Source organism: Schistocerca gregaria, chromosome 6, assembly GCF_023897955.1.
Source record: "Schistocerca gregaria isolate iqSchGreg1 chromosome 6, iqSchGreg1.2, whole genome shotgun sequence".
In the NCBI taxonomy this organism is placed as follows: Eukaryota; Metazoa; Arthropoda; class Insecta; order Orthoptera; family Acrididae; genus Schistocerca; species Schistocerca gregaria.
Genome location: NC_064925.1, coordinates 75,643,741 through 75,663,991, shown reverse-complemented (window position 1 = coordinate 75,663,991; position 20,251 = coordinate 75,643,741). Strand labels below are relative to the sequence as shown.

Sequence of the window (20,251 nt, the reverse complement as noted above, 5' to 3'; positions counted from 1 at the left end):
AAGGACAGTGAAATATTATGTGTGCTGTAGATACTGAGATTTGTTCCAGAACCATGGCTGTCGAGAGGAGACATTGAAACGTCCCCTTAGAAAACTTAATAAATTACTGTGCTGATAAGCCTTTACATTATTTGATTTTCAAACAGCTGAGCAGGTCTGACGTACTCAGACATTTCGCTCTTTACTTATTCTGATCAACACTAGACTGAGACACAATATTTTTTAGCGCAACGCAATCTGACTTTCAATAATCCCTACAAAATAATGGCCCTGACTACCATTAACCTATACCTTTCACAAAATACTTACCTCACAAAAATCTTCGTTACTCGAACTACTGAAATACAGTGAGCGCCACTACTGGCAGCTAAATAAAAGATTCAAACTACTGAAGGCACTAACTACTGATAGGCATAGTTAGCAAATGAAAGATTTTGATAGAGAACAGGAAATGTATTTACCTTAATAGTGTTCAAAAGTCATAATATATATATATATCAGTTCATGACATCCAGTCTTACAAATTTACTGTCTCTATCCAGATCATCCGCTCTCAAAACTCCGCTATCTCACTCCGAACATCCACCACTGCTGGCGGCTCACCTCCAACTGCGCAACGCTACGCGCTGTTAACAGCCAACTGTCCAACACTACAATGGCGAGTATTACAACAATGCCAACCAGCCACAGACTGCACACAGCACAGCCAGTGATTTTCATACAGAGTGCTGCGCGGCGTTACAAATAGAAAAACCTGAACAGCCTACTTACATAGGCTGTCGAGAGGAGACATTTCCAATGCAGTGCTCGATGTCAGGCTGCAGCAACAATCCTATTAAACTGTAGCTACACTGATAAATGTTTGCCTGCTTCCCAATATTCTTGTAAGTCTCAAGATTGCCATAGAAAGCATAGCAGCAAGTAAGCACGCCATCCTTTGTGCACCGATTCAGGGAGTCCGAGAAATATTTCGACTAATGGTGAATTGTCTCACGGTTATCCCTGGTTGGGTAAATATTAAATTAAGACCCAGTTACCTTTGGAACCGCGTGTGTTGCATGTGGTGATTTGAGAAGATTGAGTACAATAGTATAACGATTGTTTGCACTGGGAGTATTTATAGCGTTCTCCCGGGATGTTCCGTCATCCACAGCTGGCTGGCCTCTCTCTCTGGCTCATATGCTCTTCCTTAGCTGCAGTCGTGGGCCACGTTTACGGTGGTAGTTTCCTCCATCAGTGTTGCACAGTGCCACAGTGATTACGTGGGATGTATTTGACGATCTGTAGATCACTTTTACAAGTTTTAACTGTCAGTGCAATATGGCGATCTGTAAAAAATTGTTTTTTGCTGCTGAAAGCCTCGTCTGCAGAAAAGAAAAGCGGTCAGTGCTTCCACACTGGCAGCATCAGTAATTTGGCGGGTAAACTTGCAAGACGTGTATATTTCTATTGTCTATTGTCTATTGTCATATCACAATTTATGAAAAATGTTTATATTTTATTAATTGGATTAAGTAGGAATAATTAATATTTGTCATGTTGGAAATAATTGTGGTAGCAGGGAATGTCTGCACCAAAGTATTGTTGGCAAAAGAGACCGCAAATTGATATAATTTTAAAAAGGGCGGGAGAGACCGCGTATGGATACATTTTAAGAAAAGAGCGGGAAAGACCGCGCATTGATACATTTTGTAATGGTAGCAGGGATTGTCTGCACCAGAAAGCATTGTTGGCAGGAGAGACCGCACTTTAGCGTTCGTAGGAGTCAGTAGTAAGTGAGAAGTGAAGCGAGTCGGTAGCAGCGATGAAGCGAGAGATTGAGAGGAGCGGTGTGCCTGCCAGCCACTAGCTATGATTTACAAGAAATTATAAACGGATGTACAGAGGCATCATCTAACTATTATCATAAGAGGAACTAATATTATTGAATTAATTTTTTTAAAAACTCAAGATTACTGAAGGTATGTTTGCGCATTGCTAGTTGTAAGATTATTGTAAAAAGTAAGTCCGATTTGAACGTTTGTAAAATCATTCCATTCAGAATATAATTAACTTTTGCCAGCAATATTGCATTTTTAATTATAATCCATCCCACAAACCATCAACACTAAAACTTTGCAAAATTTTATTGTTGTCAAGAAAATGTTTAACTATGAATTACGTAAATTCAGTCAAATTAATTAAAGAATAACGTCAGCTTTGGTAATAAATACAGGCACTTATTATGAAAGGCCACCAGCAGCTAAGAGCGTATAGTAAAATAGAGTAAGTATATTCATGTCGCAGTTCGATGGAGCAGTCAGATGGCGATCCAGTAACAGTAAAAAAGGTAAGGAACAGTTTTGAGTTATTGCAGATAACGACTGAGGGACACAAGACTACGACACATTCTATGTTTCGTCGAAGTAATCAGAAAATCACTTTTAATAAGCAGCAATTACATTTGTTCAAATGGCTCTGAGCACTGTGGGACTTAACTGCTGAGGGCATGAATCCCCTAGAACTTAGAACTACTTAAACCTAACTAACCGAAGGACATCACACACACCTATCCCCGACGCAGGATTCGAACCTGCGACCGTAGCGGTCACGTGGTTCCAGACTGAAGCGCCTAGAAACTCTCGGCCACCACGGCCGGAAGTAGTTTGCAGATCTGTATGCTGTGTACTGCATTATTTCGGTAATTTACGAGTTGTTGGCGTGTCAGCATTAGTGTACTGCATTACTTCACAGTTTACGAGTAGTTTTCAGGTCTCTAAATTGTATATTGTGACCCCAAGCACACCAGAGCGAGTGTTGCAGGTAGAGTGAAGTCTAGCTGCCGGAGCAAGAGCCAAAAGCGACCTCCAGGATGTGAAAGGAATGCGTCCCATACTGGCGATCAAAGGAGTCATCAAAGAAGGAGACATACGGTGGGTGGCCACCGATGGCAGACAAACGGCATGCATATCTGCTGAGGAGGAAGTCACGGCGGTAGGACAGCGGTGCACTGCGTTGTTGTTCTTATGGAATCTGTGGTGAGTATGTTCATAACACAATAAATATGCATTTCCGACCACGGTTTCACTGTTTCACCACTATGCCCACTGTCACTTGTTTCAGTCAGATGCAAAAGTTTTGAGACAGTGTGTATAAAATATCATCGCTATGCATGGAGGTATTACGTATTCAGTGTTCCAATCACGTATAACGGACACAACTATGACAACTTCAGGCCCTCAAGGAATAACACAGCTTCAAAGTGAGAAAGGGGATCAACGTTCTGCTTCACTGATGTTCACAGTTTCACACGTATCTCTGCTCCACAAGCAATATGCCATTAGGTGTAGCTGTTTTTTGTTTTTTTTTGTTTTTTGTTTTACTCTCGTGAGTGTATGGTATACACCACCTGATTTTAAAAAAAATGGTTGAAATCGCTCTGAGCGCTATGGGACTTAACATCTGAGGTCATCAGTCCCCTAGAACGTAGAACTACTTAAAACCTAACTAACCTAAGGACATCACACACATCCATGCGGTCGCGCGGTTCCAGACTGAAGCGCCTAGAAACGCTCGTCCACTACGGGCGGCCTCTGATTTAAACTATCTGGACACTCATTAGCGGACATAAACATGAGATGTGTCGACCCTTCGAAATTATGACAGCTTGAACTCTTTGGTCACAATTTCAGTTAGGTGTCTCAATATCTGCGCACGAACGGCTATCCTTTCTTTCTCATCACAAGATATAAGTAAAGGTAGTGATGTTGGGCGCTGTGGTCTCGAGCGAAGCCAACGGTGTTCCATTAGGTTCAGGTCGAGAATTCTGGTGTGCTGATCTATTCCACAGACCACTGCCTCTCAGATGCTGGTTTTTGACAGAGTGCGTTTTCCGGTGTTTTCGTTGCGGCGGAATCTTCCCGCGAACTCTCAGTCAACAACTTTCTCCTCCAAATGCGAAATTATTTTGTTGACGCCGACCTACATAGGGAGAAACGATCATCATAATAAAATAAGGGAAATCAGAGCTCGCACGGAAAGATAGAGGTGATCGTTTTTTCAGGGCGCTGTTCGAGATTGGAATAATAGAACATTATTCTGAAGGTGATTCGATGAACCGTCTGCCAGACACTTGAAATAAATGGTTGTTGCTTCGTCATAAGTTGCATGGGGAAGTATCATTTTTTTGTTTCTTGATGGTGACTAGTTTCGGACACTTATGTCCATTTTCAAATCATCCGTGAGTGTGACAACTACAGGCGATAGCCCATGCCCAGAAGCTGCCCCTGCAGTGATGAGAGCGGTGGCCAACTCAACAACTGTTGCCCACTGGGTCTTGATTTATCTGAGGTTGTTCTTTCGCGTTTCCGCTTCACAATCACACCATCATAAGTCGACTTGCTCAGCTACACAATGGTTGAAATGTCCCTGATTAATTTGTTACTAAGGGTAACATCCAATTATCGCTCGTCGTTCCACGTTCGAGGTCAATGATCTCTCCTTGTAAGCGTATTGTCATATCGCTGGCTTGGTTGCGGAGTATCTTTGGGGCAGCGCGTTTGCAGGGTCGAGTACGGGACACGGAGCTGTTATGTTGTGTTGTGGGTAGCTCCGCACGTGAGAGGCATTGTTATGGAAGTTTAAGTGTTCCTGCAAGTGGTATTACAGTGAAGAAATGAGATATGGAAGTGGTTTCAGTGAAAAGCGCGCAAAGAAGGAATTAAATATGAGCAGTGCCGCCGAAAACGTTTTTGTGTTTCTGCTCGTTGCTTGTCGTACCGTACAGCATCAATCATCCGCGCCATGTTCGGTCTCCTGGAATGAACTAATGTGAGTCAGTAAAATAGTTTACCACAAAGGAGAGAAATCAGTTGCTGGTGTCTTGCAGCGAGAGTGAGAACGTGCGTTCGGTCATTGCGTTTCCGCATCATCAAAAATCAGCCGCGCCGCGACGGTTACGCGCACGCTCGCACAAGAAAGAACTCAGAACTGAAAATTTGATTTTATCAACAGTGTTGTATTATTACTAATGTAAGGAAGACTGCTACAAAATATTTGAGTATGCGTGACGAGCGTAAGAACTTTCGTTCGATCAGTCGGCTTGTGCATCATTAACAATCACCCGCGTCGCGTCGGTTACGCGTACTGTAGTTCAAATGGCTCAAATGACTCTGAGCACTATGGGACTTAACATCTGTGGTCATGAGTCCTCTAGAACTTAGAACTAGTTAACCCTAACTAATCTAAGGACATCACACACATCCATTCCCGAGGCAGGATTCGAACCTGCGACCGTAGAGGTCACGCGGTTCCAGACTGAAGCGCGTGAAACGGCACCGTACTGTAGTCCAAGTGATATTGTGGACAGGTAATCATCTAGAAGTTAGCATTAAAATTTACGACTTAGGGTGTAAACAGTGCAACCTAGTGTTCTCATCGTCTCAGAATATCGTTGTACATTCCAGTGTTGTGTTCGATGTTGAGTGGCACCCCTAAACCCGCTTGCATATTTAGATTCATAATTTCAGCAGTGAGGAGCAGAACAATACGACCGTCGCGGGAGCATCAGGTACGTGGCGAGGAAACGGCGCACGGTCAAGAAACGCGATTCCAGTTTAAGGGTCCCCCACCATTTCTATCCCCGGGCGTGACCGAGCCATTATTCTTGTTATTGCTTTGCCTTTGACATCACGGTTCTCAATGTCTCCTTTTCCATTCTCTGGTCCGCCTCATGTGACATCTGGTGACCAGTTCGTAGAGCTATCCAGATACTTTTGATCATATATACAGAAAAATCAAGTCGCTGACTGTCTTGATGTAGGTTTGTGGATTCCTGTACGGACAGCATAAGATCAAATTGTGTGCTTACGTTTTCTCGAACTAGAGAAGTTTTTGCAATTATTTTGTTATTGACAGAGATCAGTTTATTTCTCCAGGTTCCTTGTGCTGATTAAAGTACGTCACATTGCGGTTATCGCTTTTATTTTGCCACTATTATTTCAGTATTACGCCATTGTCAATCTTAAATAATTGTTGGGATGCCATGGCACCGATGGAAGTAACGGTGTTGTCTTAGTGCTTCGTCTCACTTTACAACTATGGAGGAAACAGCTATGACCACCGATCTCAGTCTCATAATAATGTGCAGTGCTCCTGTTAACACGACTGATCCTAACCCGGTTATCTTGGAGAATTTGGAGATATTAATGTACCAGTAGGAGAGGCACGGTAAGGTCGAGGAAGCAATGGGAACTGGACTAGACTAATAAGCACAGTCCTTGAACTAAGGTGAAAATGATGGTGATGATGATGGTAAGCTGAACTTACAGATGATGTAAACGCTGCTCGTCCTGGATATCACAATTTTCCGCTGCCCGGTAATGCATATATCATAAATTCATGCTGCCACCGTCTGCAAAGGTCGCTTCATCGGGAAAGAGAAAGTTCTGCAGAAAATAAGCATTGTAACCTAGAGGCGTCAACGCAAATGGTTCAAATGGCCCTGACCACTATGGGACTCAACTGCTGTGGTCATCAGTCCCCTAGAACTTAGAACTACTTAAACCTAACTGACCTAAGGACATCACACACATCCATGCCCGAGGCAGGATTCGAACCTGCGACCGTAGTAGTCGCACGGTTCCGGACTGCGCGCCTAGAACGGCGTCAACGCAAACCTATAAAAAAATGAACCTGCTGATGGAAATGACCGTCATGCAATTGCCGCTACAGAGCCAAAAGGCACAAGAATTTATTTATTCCAGCGGCTCTGCCAGCTTTCCACGTATATACAGTACACTGGAGTTTTAATCAACAGTTGTAGCGTAAGCAAATTCTCTTACCTCGTTTCGCCCATGGCAATCGCTTTGTGGAATTCCAGTCATCTCGAAACGTTCGTTTTGCAAAGTCTTTGCACCGTTGTCGTGACTTCAGTTTGGGAGAACTCTTACTACCTTCCTACATCCATATTTTAATTGGATGAATGTGGGATATTAATTGGTATAATTTTTAATAAAAGTGAATCTCCTCCAGCTGTACTTTTACTATTTATTTGGCTGTTAGTTTCGACGTTGCGTCAACGCCATACTCAGCCCCTATAAAACACACGATGCCATATAAATTGCTTAAGTCAAGGTAAATTGCATCTTAGTGAAAATGAACGAAATGTAGATACTTTTAATGAATTCATCCTTAATATAATACGTTTATAATATATTTATTTTGTACAATAGCTCACAGACTACCGATGTCTCACATTGTTTGTTTTATGTATGGTGTGTTATATAGGACCTGAAGATGGCGTTGACGCAACGTCGAAACTAGTAGGCAAATAAATATGAAATCTTAAGTACAGCTGGAGGAGTTTAATTTTTAATAAAAACTCTTACTACATACCAGGACGACTTTCGGGTCATTTCTGTTATACTCCATGTAAAAATGTAGAGCATACATTTTTTCATCACTCATGAAATTCGTTAGATATCTGAGGTCTTGTGCACGCAGACACAATACATCTACCACTGCAGGCTACAGCTGTTGGTGCATTAGTAGTAGTATAAGAGGCGCCGAGCTTGTTCCGTCCTGTAGTCGAAATTAGCTATCCATTTCTGCATGCTGACAGTTCACCAAACTCAATCACATGTGAACTTTAATCATTAATTTATTAATTTAATTAAAACTTAAATGTAATCGTGACATAGGAGCTTTACATTTTGTTGTATCCCTTTTTGCACGCAATTCCAGAGTTCATATATCTAGTAAAAAAGAATGGGGTTTACTTGAATTTCTTCATTCATAGAGGTATTACATGTAGGAACTAAGTCACGAAATACTCACCATCTTTGATTTTTTCAGCGAAAATCTCAGTTCCCAGCATTAACCTGAGATTGATTATTCTTTTACATGCTTAACTCTTTTAGGTAAAACGTTATTCTGCATATAGTTCAAAAATAAAAGAAAAAAATCTGTGTTCCTTTGTGATAAATAATGCTCTTTTACTACCAAAAAATTTTTAAAGTGACCGATTTTGGTAGTCGTCGAAGTGGGACACATGTGTCAAAATGGCTCTGAGCACTATGCGACTTAACCTCTGAGGTCATCAGTCGCGTAGAACTTGGAACTAATTAAACTTAACTAACCTAAGGACATCACACACATCCATGCTCGAGGCAGGATTCGAACCTGTGACGGTAGCGGTCGCTCGGTTCCAGACTGTGGCGCCTAGAATCGCACGTCCACTCCAGCTGGTGACACATGTGTCCCAGGAACCTAACTAGATCCACGTTTTCATGTGAACCTAGGGTTTTCAGATTGAAATTTTTTAATTGTAAAATCGTTTTATCAGCATAACAATTACAGAAAAAATATGTAAAATCATTACCAAAGCACATTTGCTCTCCTGACAATCAAAAACATGGAATATCGCCCACAAGTTTACAACATAACATTTTAAATTGACTTTGAAATACTATGAAGTCTTCTAGGGAATATACGTCCCATTATATATACGGAGGAAGGCAATGGCAAACCAATCCGCTAGGAGTTTGCCAAGTAATGCGGCGCGTATCTCCCGCGTCGCTCCCCTACGCTCTGTAAAGAAGTATGGGACTCATCATCATCATATATAAATCATGTACAAACCAGCTGAATTACCTAGGTGTGTAGTAATGTTTCAAAAGAATGTCTTTGATGTATAAGAAAACTCAGTTAGTTACCTCGGACATTCTTGGAACGGAGAAGAAGGTGATTTGATTTGATTTTTGTGAAACAGACGCACTGTGGCCGTTACGAAAACACGCCGCAACATTTAACCGCTCAGAGCCTTCCATATAACCATCCTGTCGTCCGTATTATTTTTCTCCAATCCGAAAGCGTCTCGCTGCATCGTAGCACTAGACAGATATGAGATTTATACGTCACAACGCTCAAAACTGCTTATTACTTTAGTGGATATTTGGATCCCATCAAGCACGAAAGGGTTAACATCGATAAAACAAGTAACGGCGAAATTTGAGAAACTTAAAGCAAAAATATGGCCTACAAAGAAAAAGAATGTATAAGATCAAAATTACGCATTCGTGGGACTTGTATCGAGCTTGAATAGAAGAACGCAAACACTGGTAGAAGCCGACATTGGGGAAGACTAATTGGATTCTAGAAAAATGTAGACACTCGCGCAGCTATACTGACCGCAAGACTTCTGTTTGAAGACAGACTGAGTAAAGGCAAACGAACATTTACAGCATTAGTAAATTTGAAAAATACTTTTGATTTCAAAAAATGGTTCAAATGGCTCTGAGCACTATGGGACTTAACATCTGTTGTCATCACTCCCCTAGAACTTAGAACTACTTAAACCTAACCGACCTAAGGACAACACATACATCCATGCCCGAGGCAGGATTCGAACCTGCGACCGTAGCAGTCGCGTGGTTCCGGACTGAGCGCCTAGAACCGCTAGACCACCGCGGCCGGCTTTTTGATTTCGTTGATTGGAATACTCTGATTGAAATTCTAAAGGCAGGAGCGATAAAAATACGGAGAGTGAAAGGTAGCAACTAGTAGACGAACCAGACTAGTTATAAGAGGTGAAGGACGAGCAGGCGAAGCGGTATTTGAAAAGGGAGTGAGACAGGGCTGTAACATATGCCAGATGTTATTCTATCTCTACACTGAGGAAGCAGCAAAGGAAACAGAATAAATGTACAAGGAATCCCGGGAGGAATGCTCAGCATTCAGGGCTGTAACAGGAAGCGAAGAGGTCCAGTGAAAATGATTACCTTAAGAGTTACATGCAATTGGTCAGAACAAGAAATGGCTTGGTTTAAATGGCTCTGAGCACTATGAGACTTAACATCTATGGTCATCAGTCCCCTGGAACTTAGAACTACTTAAACCTAACTAACTTAAAGACAGCACACAACATCCAGTCATCACGAGGCAGAGAAAATCCCTGACACCGCCGGGATTGGAACCCGTCAACCTGGGTGCGGGAAGCCAGAACGCTACCGCGCGACCACTGAGCAGCGGACGGTCAGTGCAAGAGATGTGGTTCACAGCAGCAAAAACGGGCAAGTATTCACACCTCTAAGATACGCAGTTTAGAGCTAGTGTTTATTGGACACTCCTTCTCTTGTTTTGGTCCATGCCAACACCTCTCAAAATATGGGAAGCAAAGAGCTTGCTGCAGAAGAGATTTGTTTTACAGTGACAAAGACGAATAAGTATTCATAGCTCCTGAGGCATGCATTTTAGAGGCCATTTTCACTAGACTGTTTTCTTTCGAACGATCGTTCTTGCCATGTCCCTGAATACTGACCATCTTTCCGGTGACACTCTGTAGAAGGAAGGGAGAACAAATAAAAACTTTCAGACTTGCCGAGCACATTGTAATTCTATCAGGGATGGAGAACGACTTAGAACATCAGTAGAGCGTGTAGCGCATGGATTTGGGTGCAGTGGGGTTTGGGTTGGGGCTGTGCAATCTTGTGCTTACTTCACAATAGCATTTGTTAAAAAAAAATATTATCACATAAAACTCAAGTGACATCAACAGGAATGTTTGGGAGCTAATATGAAAATAACCAATTTTCTGCCCAGAAGTAATCCTTGCTTAAAATAGGCACATCAAAAACAATAACAAAGAAAAATTGTTCTAAGGACTTACAGAATTTCCACACACTGATCTTATTGAGCTCTGGTGACGGACGAGTGGGCACCAATTCAGAACAAATTAACGGAAATCACAGTAGTCACAATATCAGTCTGTAGTAATTTTAGAAACTGACAACCAGATTAACACAGAGTTCTGAATAAACAAAAAGCATTCTCTACTACTAAGAATCAACCCCACCTACTCACTAATAGTATGGACAATACGAACACACAGAGCTGCCTGCCATAACACAGCATATCACAGAAAACTTGTGGCTGTACACACTGATGGAGGGGACTGATGACATCGACAGCCGGTGTGGATGAGCGGTTCTGGGCGCTTCAGTCAGGAACCGCGCGACCGCTGCGGTAGCAGGTTCGAATCCTGCCTCGGGCATGGATGTGTTTGATGTCCTTAGGTTAGATAGGTTTAAGTAGTTCTAACTTCTAGGGGTCTGGTGACCTCAGATGTTAAGTCTCAATAGTGCTCAGAGCCATTTGAACCATTTGACTGATGACCTCAGATGTTAAGTCCCATAGTGCCAAGAACCATTTGAACCATTTGACTGATGACCTCAGATGTTAAGTCCCATAGTTCTCAGAGCCATTTGAACTATTTGACTGATGACCTTAGATGTTAAGTCCCATAGTGCTTAGAGCCATTTGGACCATTTGAACAGTGACCGAAACATGATCTCTAAGTGAGTAAAAAACAAGAGACAGAAATGAATCTCCCATGCCCTCACAGCCACGCTGTGCTGCATAGATTTCACAGCGTACAGCGGTTACACCGCATTGGTGAACACAACGACAGCCACTGGCTGACCCCACATCTCTCAGTATCTGCTGCGCAGTAGCTTCACTCTGACAACATCAGTCAGCTGCCCGTCACTAGATATTCCTCGCCTCTGACTGCGGCTACAGTCTTCTTACGGACAGTGGGAAAAGGCATCGTCCGCGGGCAATGTTCACGTACCGGCTCGTGTTGACGTTCTGACACTCTTCACGGCGCTCGGGCCACGGCACTCCACGTCCTACACCGCCACTGCTTCCCTTTCGCTTGCTGACCGCCAACAAATTGCTGCTCGCTTCGCCATGCCACCAGGGTAAACTCGGGAGGCGGTGACATCAAAGCCCGAGCACAGCAAGAGACCTCTAGCTGAACTGCCCACTGAAACCTGCCAGTATCCCGGAACTGGCGGCAAGAAGTCCAATTGTACCACATCACACGGGCACATTTTCCTGTTCGATACTCGTCTCTCTCTCTCCACCGCTCCTCCACATACCCTTAACCACACAGCAAGAGGACGATAATTGGAATGTAACAATAAAGAACACTTAAATACAATATAGTAACAACTTTACAATTATCACTTGCACACTTGTGTCCAAGGCTGCTTCTGTTTTGCCACAAAACAGTATAAACAGATAGTAGTTAAGTAGAAACAATGTAAAGAATACCGAATGTAATTAACTACAACATGCATAACGGTAGACAAATATGTTCTTCGTATTTTTCCAACTTGGCGGATTTGCACGGACACTCTGACAATTGGTCAGTGAGCTCAGGATTGGGTATGATCAACTCTTGGACCAACACAGGGCTGACAAGGTCGCGACGTGCTGTGAATGATGTCATCGATCTCATGTTAGGCAATAATACCCATTCTTCCTGCAGAGCTGCGCGCAGCTTTTGCAGAGTGGTTGGTGCATGCTGACGAGATGCAACCCGTCTCCCTAGTGGATCCTAGACGAGGTCTGTGTTGTTGTCTTCAGTCCTGAGACTGGTTTGATGCAGCTCTCCATACTACTCTATCCTGTGCAAGCTGCTTCATCTCCCAGTACCTACTACAACCTACATCCTTCTGAATCTGCTTAGTGTACTCATCTCTCTGTCTCCCTCTACGATTTTTACCCTCCACACTGCCCTCCAATGCTAAATTTGTGATCCCTTGATGCCTCAAAACATGTCCTACCAACCGATCCCTTCTTCTAGTCAAGTTGTGCCACAAACTTCTCTTCTCCCCAATCCCATTCAATACCTCCTCATTAGTTACGTGATCTATCCACCTTATCTTCAGTATTCTTCTGTAGCACCACATTTCGAAAGCTTCTATTCTCTTCTTGTCCAAACTAGTTATCGTCCATGTTTCACTTCCATACATGGCTACACTCAAAACAAATATTTTCAGAAATGACTTCCTGACACTTAAATCTATATCCGATGTTAACAAATTTCTCTTCTTCAGAAACGCTTTCCTTGCCATTGCCAGTCTACATTTTATATCCTCTCTAATTCGACCATCATCAGTTATTTTACTTCCTAAATAGCAAAACTCCTTTACTACTTTAAGTGTCTCATTTCCTAATCTAATTCCCTCAGCATCACCCGATTTAATTTGTCTACATTCCATTATCCTCGTTTTGCTTTTGTTGATGTTCATCTTATATCCTCCTTTCAAGACACTGTCCATTCCGTTCAACTGCTCTTCCAAGTCCTTTGCCGTCTCTGACAGAATTACAATGTCATCGGCGAACCTCAAAGTTTTTACTTCGTCTCCATGAATTTTAATACCTACTCCAAATTTTTCTTTTGTTTCCTTTACTGCTTGTTCAATATACAGATTGAATAACATCGGGGAGAGGCTACAACCCTGTCTCACTCCTTTCCCAACCACTGCTTCCCTTTCATGCCCCTCGACTCTTATGACTGCCATCTGGTTTCTGTACAAATTGTAAATAGCCTTTCGCTCCCTGTATTTTACCCCTGTCACCTTTAGAATTTGAAAAAGAGTATTCCAGTCAACATTGTCAAAAGCTTTCTCTAAGTCTACAAATGCTAGAAACGTAGGTTTGCCTTTTCTTAATCTTTCTTCTAAGATAAGTCGTAAGGTCAGTATTGCCTCACGTGTTCCAATATTTCGACGGAATCCAAACTGATCCTCCCCGAGGTCCGCATCTACCAGTTTTTCCATTCGTCTGTAAAGAATTCGCGTTAGTATTTTGCAGCTGTGACTTATTAAACTGATAGTTCGGTAATTTTCACATCTGTCAGCACCTGCTTTCTTTGGGATTGGAATTATTATATTCTTCTTGAAGTCTGAGGGTATTTCGCCTGTCTCGTACATCTTGCTCACCAGCTGGTAGAGTTTTGTCATGACTGGCTCTCCCAAGGCCGTCAGTAGTTCTAATGGAATGTTGTCTACTCCGGGGGCCTTGTTTTGACTCAGGTCTTTCAGTGCTCTGTCAAACTCTTCACGCAGTATCGTATCTCCCATTTCGTCTTCATCTACATCCTCTTCCATTTCCATAATATTGTCCTCAAGTACATCACCCTTGTATAAACCTTCTATATACTCCTTCCACCTTTCTGCCTTCTCTTCTTTGCTTAGAACTGGGTTGCCATCTGAGCTCTTGATATTCATACACGTGGTTCTCTTCTCTCCAAAGGTCTCTTTAATTTTCCTGTAGGCAGCATCTATCTTACCCCTAGTGAGATAAGCTTCTACATCCTTACATTTGTCCTCTAGCCATCCCTGTTTAGCCATTTTGCACTTCCTGTCGATCTCATTTTTGAGACGTTTGTATTCCTTTTTGCCTGCTTCATTTACTGCATTTTTATATTTTCTCCTTTCATCAATTAAATTCAATATTTCTTCTGTTACCCAAGGATTTCTAGCAGCCCTCGTCTTTTTACCTACTTTATCCTCTGCCGCCTTCACTACCTCATCCCTCAGAGCTACCCATTCTTCTTCTACTGTATTTCTTTCCCCTATTCCTGTCAATTGTTCCCTTATGCTCTCCCTGAAACTCTGTACAACCTCTGGTTCTTTCAGTTTATCCAGGTCCCATCTCCTTAATTTCCCACATTTTTGCAGTTTCTTCAGTTTTAATCTACAGGTCATAACCAATAGATTGTGGTCAGAGTCCACATCTGCCCCTGGAAATGTCTTACAACTTAAAACCTGGTTCCTAAATCTCTGTCTTACAATTATATAATCTATCTGATACCTTTTAGTATCTCCAGGGTTCTTCCACGTATACAACCTTCTTTCATGGTTCTTAAACCAAGTGTTACCTATGATTAAGTTGTGCTCTGTACAAAATTCTACTAGGCGGCTTCCTCTTTCATTTCTTAGCCCTAATCCATATTCACCTACTATGTTTCCTTCTCTCCCTTTTCCTACACTCGAATTCCAGTCACCCATTACTATTAAATTTTCGTCTCCCTTCACTATCTGAATAATTTCTTTTATTTCATCGTACATTTCTTCAATTTCTTCGTCATCTGCAGAGCTAGTTGGCATATAAACTTGTACTACTGTAGTAGGTGTGGGCTTCGTATCTATCTTGGCCACAATAATGCGTTCACTATGCTGTTTGTAGTAGCTTACCCGCATTCCTATTTTCCTATTCATTATTAAACCTACTCCTGCATTACCCCTATTTGATTTTGTGTTTATAACCCTGTAGTCACCTGACCAGAAGTCTTGTTCCTCCTGCCACCGAACTTCACTAATTCCCACTATATCTAACTTTAACCTATCCATTTCCCTTTTTAAATTTTCTAACCTACCTACCCGATTAAGGGATCTGACATTCCACGCTCCGATCCATAGAACGCCAGTTTTCTTTCTCCTGATAACGACATCCTCCTGAGTAGTCCCCGCCCGGAAATCCGAATGGGGGACTATTTTACCTCCGGAATATTTTACCCAAGAGGATGCCATCATCATTTAATCATACAGTAAAGCTGCATGTCCTCGGGAAAAATTACGGCTGTAGTTTCCCCTTGCTTTCAGCCGTTCGCAGTACCAGCACAGCAAGGCCGTTTTGGTTAATGTTGCAAGGCCAGATCAGTCAATCATCCAGACTGTTGCCCCTGCAACTACTGAAAAGGCTGCTGCCCCTCTTCAGGAACCACATGTTTGTCTGGCCTCTCAACAGATACCCCTCCGTTGTGGTTGCACCTACGGTACGGCCATCTGTATCGCTGAGGCACGCAAGCCTCCCCACCAACGGCAAGGTCCATGGTTCTAGGTGCAGGTGCAGCATTATCGTCCATCATCACGAAGCTTGGGCCCACGGCACCTCACCACAAACGCGCATGAGATCCCCAGATCTCCTCACAGTACCTGACGGAAATTAAACCTTACTAATTCACCCATTCAGTTTCATGAAAAGGTGTTCGAGTGGTCAACGCAATCCCTGCCCTCATCTTTAGTGATCCTCTTAGATATTGGTATCTTTCCACAATGTTTGGGTCCCGAAATCGTGTTCCACGTGCCCTCCAGATGCGAATCAGTCGAGAATCACTTTCCGGACAACATTGGGGCTCATCTGTAAAGAGGACGTTGGTCCACCGTTCGACCGCCCAGGTGGCACGCTGACGATTCCACTCGAGGCGATCCCTACCGTCAAGGCGCGTGAGAGGTAAACAGAGAGCGAGTCTCGAACAATAAAGACCACTCTGTTGAAGCCTTGTGTGCAACGTTTGCCCTGACACAACACTTCCAGTGGATGCTGCAGTTGCAGTGCAGGCGATACCGTCGTGCCCTTGCTTGGTGCTGGGGTGGAGAAGAGTTACTACCTCTGTAGTTCAGACGATTTTTGCATGAGAACGAGACATGCACTCGACCCCCTCCTTGTCTACGAGCTAATTAATTACGCACACAGCCGGCCGGAGTCGGCGAACGGTTCTAGGCGCTACAGTCTAGAACCGCGCTACCGCTACGGTCGCAGGTTCGAATCCTGCCTCGGGCATGGATGTGTGTGATATCCTTAGATTGGTTAGGTTCAAGTAGTCCTAAGTTCTAGGGGACTGATGAAGTCAGACGTTAAGTCCCATAGTACTCAGAACCAGCCAATTATGCACACAACAGTAACGGAAGGAAATGATGGTGGACCCTGCAAGTTGGTAAAATGAGCCCAAACTCACAATAATTTAATAAAAATCGTAATCTACTCAACAAAAGAGAAGTTTATCAAAATAGAAAACAGAAAGTGGGATTCTACGTATATCTACGAAATGATATGCGGATTAAATATTGTTGTTGTTGTTGTTGTTGTTGTTGTGGTCTTCAATCCTGAGACTGGTTTGATGTAGCTCTCCATGCTACTCTATCTTGTGCAAGCTTCTTCATCTCCCAGAACCCACTGCAACCCACATACTTCTGAATCTGCTTAGTGTAGTCATCTTTTGGTCTCCCTCTACGATTTTTACCCTCTACGATGCCCTCCAGTACTAAACTGGTGATCCCTTGATGCCTCAGAACATGTCCTACCAACCGATCCCTTCTTCTGCTCAAGTTGTGCCACAAACTTCTCTTCTCCCCAATCCTATTCAATACTTCCTCATTAGTTATGTGATCTACCCATCTAATCTTCAGCATTCTTCTGTAGCACCACATTTCGAAAGCTTCTATTCTCTTCTTGTCCAAACTATTTATTGTCCATGTTTCACTTCCATACATGGCTACACTCCATACAAATACTTTCAGAAATGACTTCATGACACTTAAATCTATACTCGATGTTAACAAATTTCTATTCTTCAGAAATGCTTTCCTTGCCATTGCCAGTCTACATTTTATATCCTCTCTACTTCGACCGTCATCAGTTATTTTGCTCCCCAAATAGCAAAACTCCTTTACTACTTTAAGTGTCTCATTTCCTAATCTAATTCCCTCAGCATCACCCGACTTAATTCGACTACACTCCATTATCCTCGTTTTGCTTTTGTTGATGTTCATCTAATACCCTCCTTTCATGACACTGTCCATTCCGTTCAACTGCTCTTCCAAGTCCTTTGCTGTGTCTGACAGAATTACAATGTCATCGGCGAACCTCAAAGTTTTTATTTATTCTCCATGGATTTTAATATCTACTCCGAATTTTTCTTTTGTTTTCTTTACTGCTTGTTCAACATACAGATTGAATAACATCGGGGAGAGGCTACAACCCTGTCTCACTCCCTTCCCAACCACTGCTTCCCTTTCATGTCCCTCGACTCTTATAACTGCCACCTGGTTCCTGTACAAATTGTAAATAGCCATTCGCTCCCTATATTTTACCCCTGCCACCTTCAGAATTTGAAAGAGAGTATTCCAGTCAACATTGTCAAAAGCTTTCTCTAAGTCTACAAACGCTAGAAACGTAGGTTTGCCCTTCCTTAATCTAGCTTCTAAAATAAGTCGTAGGGTCAGTATTGGCTCACGTGTTCCAACATTTCTACGGAATCCAAACTGATCTTCCCCGAGGTCGGCTTCTACTAGTTTTTCCATTCCTTTGTAAAGAATTCGCGTTAGTATTTTGCAGCTGTGACTTATTAAACTGATAGTTCGGTAATTTTCACATATTAAAATGAGATTTATAATACATCAGAACATAAATGCACATGATTGTCGACACAAACAGCAGCAGGTTAAAGGATAGGGTATACTGAAATAGAACAAGGGGCTCCTTCCTATTCTCTGAGATGCAATAGACTGACGATAATGACTGGAGGTCCTAATGAATCAAATATTAATCTCCCGACTATATAGCAGTATCGCAATTAGTAGTGAGAGCTCAAATGGGATCACATGGAGAAACAAGCAAGGTGGACTTGTAGCAAAGCGAGGGCGCGTGCTGCTGAGGGATTCAGTATACAATTTATAAGGCCCTACAATGCCAGAGCCGCGAAATACGGCGCGAGTACTGAAATCTGCAGCACGTCGTCGGTAGGCAGCGTCCTGACGATGTAGGCGCCGACTTGTGCCGTGCAGAAACTCTGTGTCAACCCCTGGCCTCGAAGGCCATCCGAAGAATCTTAAGTTCTTCCGAAAAAAAGCAACCAAGTCGCAAGACTGTCCGACTCCGACGAAGATCAGATCCCGAATTCCACTCTGTGATGTGATACTAGTCCCTACTCTCCTCAAAACTCCCCCAAAATTCCCCCACACTGTCTTGGAACATCATTCGCGCCAATAGCGACTGTTCTCTCCAGTTTCGAGCAGGATTTATGATGTCAACTAGGCTCAGTTCAAGTTGACCAATCATGCCTCTGCTATTGAGCAGAGTGCACTGAACCTGCCGTTTGCCGGCTACGAAAGTAACCCGCCTAGACCACTGGCCATCTGGCAGCAGACAGTCGCACCCAGCAACGCACAGTCCTCAAGTATTCTGGGAATGAAGAGGACAATGCAGTCAGTGGGTGCGAGGAATCTTCGTTCCAGACGCGCCGGAACGGTAAACACATAAGCTAAGGGGGCCCACAGGCGTCTCACAGGTCGTTTCGCCCTGCATACAATAGGCGAAACTCGACCGACGTCAGTCGTTCTGCCAGGCGCTTAAGCCTATTGTACGAACCCCTCAGAATTGAGGAAGTGAAGCCCCCCAACCGGAAATGCCGCGTGCCGCGTCTTCCGATGCTTGTCTCGCACAAGCCACCCAGGGAAGTAACCCAACATGTATAGGAATCAAGTGAAAAGTATTATTGAGCTCTTAGTACAAATGCTCTCATTACAACAACCTTATTCGGTCTGTTACTACCGTGCAATGACATATATCGTTAGTAAAATTGATGAAAATGAGACGAAACGTGCAAAAGATGGTATGGAACCTCTCACCCTTACAGCGAAACAACGGTCCGCTGTTTCTGATGTCACACTTGGTCGGCCCTGTCCTGGTCTCCGGGATAGAGTTTCGGTTGTTATAAACAGTCACTACATCCGAGAAACAACACAGCGATACACATTAAGCCATCAGGCCACATGAGTTTGCGACTGTCTTGCTTCCACTCTTCCTACGGCCCTTCACTACAGAGAGTCTGGTAGGCGCCTTCTCTGTGCCATACTGCTCCGTCCGTGACTGTACACAGCGATTGTGGTTATGGGACTTCCCGGCAAACACTAGTCCCTTTGATAGGTACCCTGATGTCATTGTTGCCATTGTTGTCCGTTGATTGGAATGCCTTCTTCCGTGCAGAACACCATCTTAACGACATCAGGTGACAGTTCGTTCGATTATATCGTGATTTAGATGGTTCAAATGGTTCAAATTGCTCTGGGCACTATGGGACTTAACATCTGAGGTCATCAGTACCCCTAGACATAGAACTACTTAAACCTAACTAACCTAAGGACATCACACACGTCCATGCCAGAGGCAGGATTCGAATCTGTTAGCGTATCGGTGGCGCGGTTCCAGACTGAAGCACCTAGAACCGCTCGGCCACTACGGCCGGCTCGTGAATTAGACACAGGTCGGGGAAATAGCAGTTTGCTGCTTTAATTTTCGACACCAGTTTACTATAAGATCTTTCTGGTTACACGCCATTTGAACCTGCAAAATATGTACCCTGCCTTCCTTTACCGTCACCAAGTCTTTAATTAAGACACCAAACGGACAATTTCAATGGTCCCCTTAAAGTATGGCAACAATTTTCGCATTTACTTTCTCTGAGACCTGCTCGTTTTACCAAAATTCCTTTGGTACATACTGTCCCGAAGTCTATGTAGATTAGGACGTCTTTCCCGCCTGTAGCATACAGTATTCTGCTGATGGGAAGCCAATATATTTTCCAAGCTTTCCGCCTTTTCTTCTTGATCTCTTTGGGGGAAATTTTAGTGGCCAACAG

The 20,251-nt window shown here is 43.2% G+C and overlaps 1 protein-coding gene across 1 annotated transcript in view; it reads left to right on the top strand.

Annotated features, from left to right (window-relative positions):
* The first annotated feature begins 11,727 nt into the window (after window positions 1-11,727).
* The window catches only part of LOC126278728 (E3 ubiquitin-protein ligase MARCHF2-like), a 34,027-nt gene continuing 25,503 nt past the window's right edge, over window positions 11,728-20,251 (top strand). Inside the window, exon 1 of the mRNA XM_049979004.1 lies at window positions 11,728-11,738. Within this exon, the coding sequence (XP_049834961.1) occupies window positions 11,728-11,738 (11 nt within the window). The remainder of the gene's footprint in view (window positions 11,739-20,251) is intronic.